The following is a 5,970-nucleotide window of genomic DNA, read 5'->3' on the forward strand; positions in this document are numbered from 1 at the left end:
AACCTGCCCGGAGCGGCCATGGCTTCACTCCCACATCTGTGCGGCCCAGGCAGCTCTCCACCCTTCTCTGGGCCTAAGTCCTGGTCACAGACACAGCCCACAGTGCAGCCCTCCCGCCCCCGGGCAGGCCTGTCTATGGTGGAGACCAAAGCTGTGAAGCTCGGGGACTCAGGTCCTGGGAGGTGACGGACATCTGGGAGGCTGGCCCACACTGCCCACTCCTGGGCACCGCCTTGCACAGGCTCACCGTTTGGGGTACCAGTGAGCTTCCAGATGCCACATGGACCAGGAGCAAGACAGGGAGGTGACTCCCCATGCAGGGGCATAATGGAGGCTCAGCTCCCTGCCCAGGCCTGCAGCTACCAGACTAGAAGCCTGGTCCTGTGGGTCCAGCTGGTGATGGCCCCCACCCTGGCCCCTACCCCTCACCTGAGCACAAAGAACCTCTGGGGGAGGGTGGTGCTCTGGAGCCAGGCATCGGCGGTTGGATGCAGAGGGTTGTAACCAGGTGGCAGACACTAGCCGTCTCAGCCCACTGAGCATGTCCGTCCTTGCAGCTGAGCCCTGGGGCACCGGGGTGGTGCAGGGTTGGAGCGCCAGGGTCCCCGCTCACCTCCACGCCTCACCAGCACCCTGTCTGTGCAGCCACCCCCTCCTGCAGTGACGCTCACAGGGCAGCGTAGGGGAGGGGCTGGAGCTGTGCCAGGTGACGCTACTATATTGGCCCCTGGGGCCCCAGCACAGTGGCACCTGCTCCTCAGCCCCAGGAGAGTGAGATGTTGAGCGCATGGTTGGTAGCTACACAGCGTAACCCCTTCCCACGGAGGGGCTGTGCCTCGAGGGCTGTATGTGCGTTCGTACACAGGTATCTCTGCCTTCATTGTGTGTGCGTGTCTGCGTGTGCACACAGGTGCCTGTATGCGTGTGCCTGGGAGCATGCACATCGTTGTGCACGTGTGCCCCCTGCAGGGACGTTAGCCACATGTGGACTCAGGGTGGTGCCGAGGTTTGGTGACGTCTGTGGCAGTCTCTGTTCTGTGGGTGCTGGAGCAGAGCCAGGCAGGCGTAGACACACCCCTGAGTACCAGGAGCAGGGAGGGCATGTGGGCACCAGGTGGGCAGCCTGGATGGTGGAGCGTGTGCCACGCATGCTCTGGGGCCAGTCCACCAAGCAGACCTCCAAGGCTGAACAGGACGGATGACCACAGGAGGGACTTCCCGACCTGCCTACAGCCCGGGTTCAGCGGCCTGATGACCGCCACCTGCATCACAGGCCGCCTGTGCCCAGCAAGCCAGCGTCACGGCCAAGCAGAGGCACTGACCTGAGCCTGTGGGCTGACAGCTGGGGGGATTGCTCTTGGTCCTCCACAGGCCCCATGGGAGTCCAGGTTTTGGCTGAGGGCTCTACACAGTGAGGGATTTTGGGGGAGCGGGATGTCATACAGTGGTGGGGTCTTCCTGCTTCCAGGGCGGGAGACTCCCACAGTTAGAGTGGGTGGGAGCAGGAAGCAGCCAGCGAGCACAGGAGGCCACATGCTGGCCGGTGCAGGCTAAGCCTCCAGGGCAGCCCCAGGCCCAGGCCCAAATAACCTCAGCAACAGAGCACCTGCTGGGCTGTAGAGCCACAGCCTGCCCAGCTCTTCCAAGCACTGCCTCCCTCAGCGAGTCGGCCTCGGCTCATGGCCCAGCTTCCGTGCCTCTTTCACAGAAGAAACTCAGACTCAGAGAGGCTGAGCAACTTGCCTGTGGCCACATAGCAGTGAGTGAGAAGCATGACCAGATCCTGTGGCCAGGCTGAAAACCTGTGTGCTGTAGGGGGGCCTGTGGGTATGGGTGGAGGCAGGGGCAGAAGGGGAAAGGTGGGGCAGGTCTCAGCAAGGTGATGTGTCCTCAGGTAGAAGGTTCAGCAAGTGTGAAAACGAGGAAGCAGGTGTGCTGGGATGGGGACTGGTGATGCTATCCCATCACACCCCGCCAGTCACGCTGGGTAACCACAGTGACCATCTGACCGTCTGGGTGACCACTGTGGGCATCCTGTGGGCCCCTCTGGTTTGCTCCAGCCCTTCCTGTTACAGATGAGGAAACTGATGCAGGAAGCAGGCCTCTGCAGAGACCCTGTGGTGGCTACTTCTGGCTCCATCCCACTGAGATCCTGACGTGGTCACAGGTAGGTCCAGCCCAGGAACCCCATGACAGGACCTGTGTCAACTGGTGAGAGGAGGGGTCTGGCCCAGCTGGGTGCAAGGATGTGGCATGTGACCTCAGTCTGGTTGGTGGCCCAGGCGACAGCCCTCCCGTGGCGTTCTGACACGGTGGAAGGCCCCAAGACCAGATTGATGGTGGCCACGGTAGTAGCTCTTTCTATCAGGGACTCTGGTGAGACTAGTTGGATGTTCCAATGTTTTCTGTTGGGAGGGCCAGGGATCCTCCGACCAGGGCAGGAGTGTACCCACCGCATCGGGGTACAGGGTAGCAGCCAGGACCTTGAGGTCAGTCCTGGGTCCTGCAGGAGGGCTTGGGACGGAGGCCTACCTGGTGCAGGAGTCTGACCTCCCCTGTAACCCCCACATCAGAATTATTCATGGCTGTTCACAGGGTTAGTCACTGAGCCTTTATTCTAAGTCCTGGAGCCCTGTGGCAGCTGGAATGATGTGGGCGTGTTGTAGGGGACAGAGGAGGCGGGAGCTGGGCTGCCCTTGCTCCTAGGCTAAGGTCTGATAACCAGGGGCTGTGTGGGAGGCCCCCCCAGAGCACCTACATCAGGCCAGAAGGGACGGCCCCGACCCACCCTCATGTGTGATGATTAGGATGCGGGTGGAGGTGGGAGACCCATGGACAGAGTTTGGCAGAAGCCAAGGCACAAAGCAGGACTGGCCGGGCAGGGGACCAGTCAGGGTTTGCAGGTGGAGCGGGCTCAGCCAAGCTGGGGTGATGGCACAGAGGGTGTGAACAGAGGAAGGAGCCAGGTGCTCTGGGGGTTGACAAGGGGCCCAGCAAGGGATGACCCGAGTCCTTTTCCAGGGCAACCCCCGGGCACGACTACAGACAAGCCCTGGGGGTAAAGCTTTGGAGTCCGAAAGGTGTCTGGGGAGGACTGGCAGGCCTTAGTTCCTTTTGGGGGGCTGGTCCTACCACCCTGAGTTCATCCTCCATAATCGTGGCGGCCTGGCTCCCCCTACTGGCCGTGGGTCCCTCTTCAGGTTTGGCTGCTACAGTTGGGGTGGGGTCAGTGCTCTGTGGCTGGGACACCTCCGCCTCCCGATAGGCTTAGGGTTCTGGCCCGCAGTCCCCGTCCACCTGGAGGTTCGTCTTCACTCAAACATCAGGCCCACACTCTCAGTTGTCTGGCTCCAGTGTCCACTCTGACAGCCACTGAAGATATGAGGCCCGCTGAGCCTCTGTCTCAGGGGGACGGGGAGGGGGCGGTGGGGGCCGGCCTGGCCCGGGCAGGTGCGTGGAGGGGCTGCAGGGCCCAGGGCCCCCTTCTGTGGGTTCAGGGTCCTGGGAAGCCCGCAGGACTTGGACAAGCTGGTCCAGTGGCTGTACCAGGGTGTGAGGGCTCCAGCAGGTGTCAAGGGTGGGCACGAAAGGGTCTGGTGTACAGGCCTCCACACACTCGGCCTGGGTGGGTATCCGCAGGTAGAAGGCATGCAACATCATGCGGAACGGTTGGTCCTCCTGTCCGGAGGCCTGTCCATAGGTCAGGTCCCCCACAATGGGGTGGCCGAGGGCACTGCAGTGTACACGCAGCTGGTGCGTCCGGCCTGTGTGGGGAGAGAGGGCCAGTGAGGCAGGGGTGCCACTCCCTGACCACCACCCACCGTTCATGTCACTGTCCCCAGCTGCCAACTCAGCGGCACAGGCAATAACCCTCCCTGCTTCCTGCTACAGACGAGGACATAAGAACTTAGAATGGAAGTCAACTTCTGGGGTCACCTCTGGCGAGGGCAGGCCCAGGGTGGCACTCGGTACATTGGAGACCTCAGGCCCGCCTTCCCACTGCCTTCACATCCAGACCAGCGAGACCACCTCTAGGGCAAGAGCCGCAGGTTGCGGGGTGAAGTGTGTGGGAGAGGATCCGCTTTGCCAGCAATGTTTGGGGTGGCCCCCGTCAGGCTATTCTGCCTCCGTGCCTGTTTCCTTTCCTATCTTTTTTTTTTTTTTTAAAAAAAAAGGGGACCTTTCAGTCCACAAGCCGACGCTCAATCCACTGAGCCAAACCGGTTTCGGCTCCTTTCCTATCTAACGGGGACACTGCAGTGCACTGCTTGAGGAGATGCTGACACCAGGCACCCAGCATGCCAGGGGCAGGACACTGTGGGGGGGTGGGGAGGGTGCGGGGAGTGAGGAGCCTGGGAAGCTTCCTGGCCTGCTCCTGAATGTACCTGTGAGGGGCTGCAGCAGCACTTTGGAGACGGGGTCACCTGCATAGAGCCCGTGTTCTAGAACCACCAGCTCCGTGAGGCTCGGTTTCGGGTTCTCACAGCCTGCCGGGGAGGAAGGGAGGCAGTGAGGGTTGCCTGGGTCAGCCCCGGGCCCCAGGTCACCTCAGCACAAGGTCCCCTTAGGTGAAACATGTGCCATGGCCCCTGCCCCCTTGCCCACCGTACCCTGGGTGCCCTCGATGCACATGGTGTGGGTCCGACCCTCTGTGCTGTTCCTGCCGATGGCATAGCTGATGGTTATCCGGCTCTCCTGGACGTGCCCCCGAACCTGCGGGTCAGGGGAGCCCACCTGAAACTCAGGGCCTGCTGACGTGGGCTGGGCACCAGAGCCCCCATGCCCCAGGCCTGGCCAGGCCTTACCAGAGCCAGGTAAGCCTTGGTGACCCGCCGGTCCTTGAAGCACCTGTAAGCGCTGCCTGCAGCTGCTTTGTTTAGGGCCACGCAGAGTGCCCCGCTGGTGGAGAAATCCAGCTGGTGGCAGAACCTGGCACAGAGCAAAGGGACAGAAGAGGCCGGGTTAGGGGTGGCCACTTCCCTCCCGCGGAGGCTGCCTGGGGCTCCCTGGGCCGCACTCCCAGGTACCTGAACCCGTAGCAGGTGCCGGGGTCAGCCAGCTCGGGGAAGCGGTGCCGCAGCTGCTTCTGGAGGGTCAGGGTCTCCCTCCACGTCTTGCTGTCAATGCGCACGTCCCAGTGCTTGTTCACGACCAGGAAGTCACGGCTCTGGTACACGATGGACAGGTTCTCCACGCTGCCTGGCTCCATGGTGGGGCCTGCATGCCGGGCGAGCATGTGGTTCATAGGGTGACCAGCCCATGTCAGGGTCATGCCCAGCTCAGGTAGATAACCCCTGCTCTCCAGAGCTCTGGGTCCGAAGCCACACATGCTGTGTATCAGGCAAACACATGCACCTACTATGTGCCTGCATCCACTGGGCTCCTGACTACTCTCACCCCTGAACTTCGTAGGAGAGTGGCAACTGGGGTGGGAGTGTGGTCAAGGTGAGGGGAGCCAGTGTTGCTTGGACGTGGGGCAGTCCCACAGTCCCCGCCAGACCCAGGCCTTGGGAGAAACAGTCTTGCTCTGCAGCCCACTCCCACCGACCTTTTCCAACAGGCCAGAACGCGCGATAGGGGTCTTTTCCTGAGTGGGGAGGGGGGTCGAGGAGAGGGGCTGCTACGGCCCTGGCAGCCGGGTGCAAGGGGGGGCGCTGAGTGCAGGGGCGGAGTTCACCCTCGCCCCCCCCCACCCTCCATGCAGACACCATTCCCTACCTCCCCTCCGCGGAAGCCACCACCACCACCACGCGTACGATGGGCCAAGGGGTTCTGGGTGGATCCCGGTGGTGAGCCCGCCCCCGCCCACTCTAGAACCGACCTGCAGTCGGGCCGCGCCGTCCGGGTCCCCGATGCCGCTGATTCCAGGTCCGGCCTGCCCGCAGAGCCCCGCCCACGCCCCGCCCACGCCCCCAGACGGGCAGCCATGTGGACCAATAGCGAGCTCTTGGGACCTGCCTTTCCCACTCC

At 62.7% G+C, this 5,970-nt stretch overlaps 2 protein-coding genes across 3 annotated transcripts in view; one reads left to right on the forward strand and one right to left on the reverse strand.

Annotated features, from left to right (window-relative positions):
- Positions 1–2,588: 2,588 nt before the first annotated feature.
- RPUSD1 (RNA pseudouridylate synthase domain containing 1) lies at positions 2,589–5,887 on the reverse strand. 2 transcript variants are annotated; one of them, XM_006766188.2, is made up of 6 exons: positions 5,822–5,887; positions 5,028–5,217; positions 4,806–4,929; positions 4,611–4,713; positions 4,386–4,487; positions 2,589–3,764 (listed from the first exon to the last, which is right to left on the reverse strand). In XM_006766188.2, the coding sequence occupies exons 2-6, from the start codon at positions 5,207–5,209 to the stop codon at positions 3,337–3,339; spliced, it is 939 nt and encodes a 312-aa protein (XP_006766251.1). In that variant the 5' UTR covers positions 5,210–5,217; positions 5,822–5,887; the 3' UTR covers positions 2,589–3,336. The 2 variants fall into 2 exon arrangements, with proteins under 2 accessions (XP_006766251.1, XP_006766252.1); XM_006766189.2 differs by lacking the exon at positions 5,822–5,887 and adding an exon at positions 5,719–5,811.
- CHTF18 (chromosome transmission fidelity factor 18) overlaps positions 5,699–5,970 on the forward strand; it is an 8,850-nt gene continuing 8,578 nt past the window's right edge. Inside the window, exon 1 of the mRNA XM_006766206.2 lies at positions 5,699–5,789. Within this exon, the coding sequence (XP_006766269.1) occupies positions 5,699–5,789 (91 nt within the window). The remainder of the gene's footprint in view (positions 5,790–5,970) is intronic.

Source organism: Myotis davidii, unplaced genomic scaffold (genome assembly GCF_000327345.1).
Source record: "Myotis davidii unplaced genomic scaffold, ASM32734v1 scaffold100, whole genome shotgun sequence".
NCBI lineage: Eukaryota > Metazoa > Chordata > Mammalia > Chiroptera > Vespertilionidae > Myotis > Myotis davidii.

Bases quoted from the DNA above. Each gene is read 5' to 3' on its own strand.
- RPUSD1 (XM_006766188.2), bottom strand. From the start codon at position 5,209: ATGGAGCCAGGCAGCGTGGAGAACCTGTCCATCGTGTACCAGAGCCGT. The intron at 4,488-4,610 runs GTACGGTGGGCA...CCTCCCCGGCAG, and splicing joins GTGCATCGAGGGCACCCAGG to GCTGTGAGAACCCGAAACCG. The intron at 3,765-4,385 runs GTACATTCAGGA...CTCCCCACACAG, and splicing joins GCTGCTGCAGCCCCTCACAG to GCCGGACGCACCAGCTGCGT.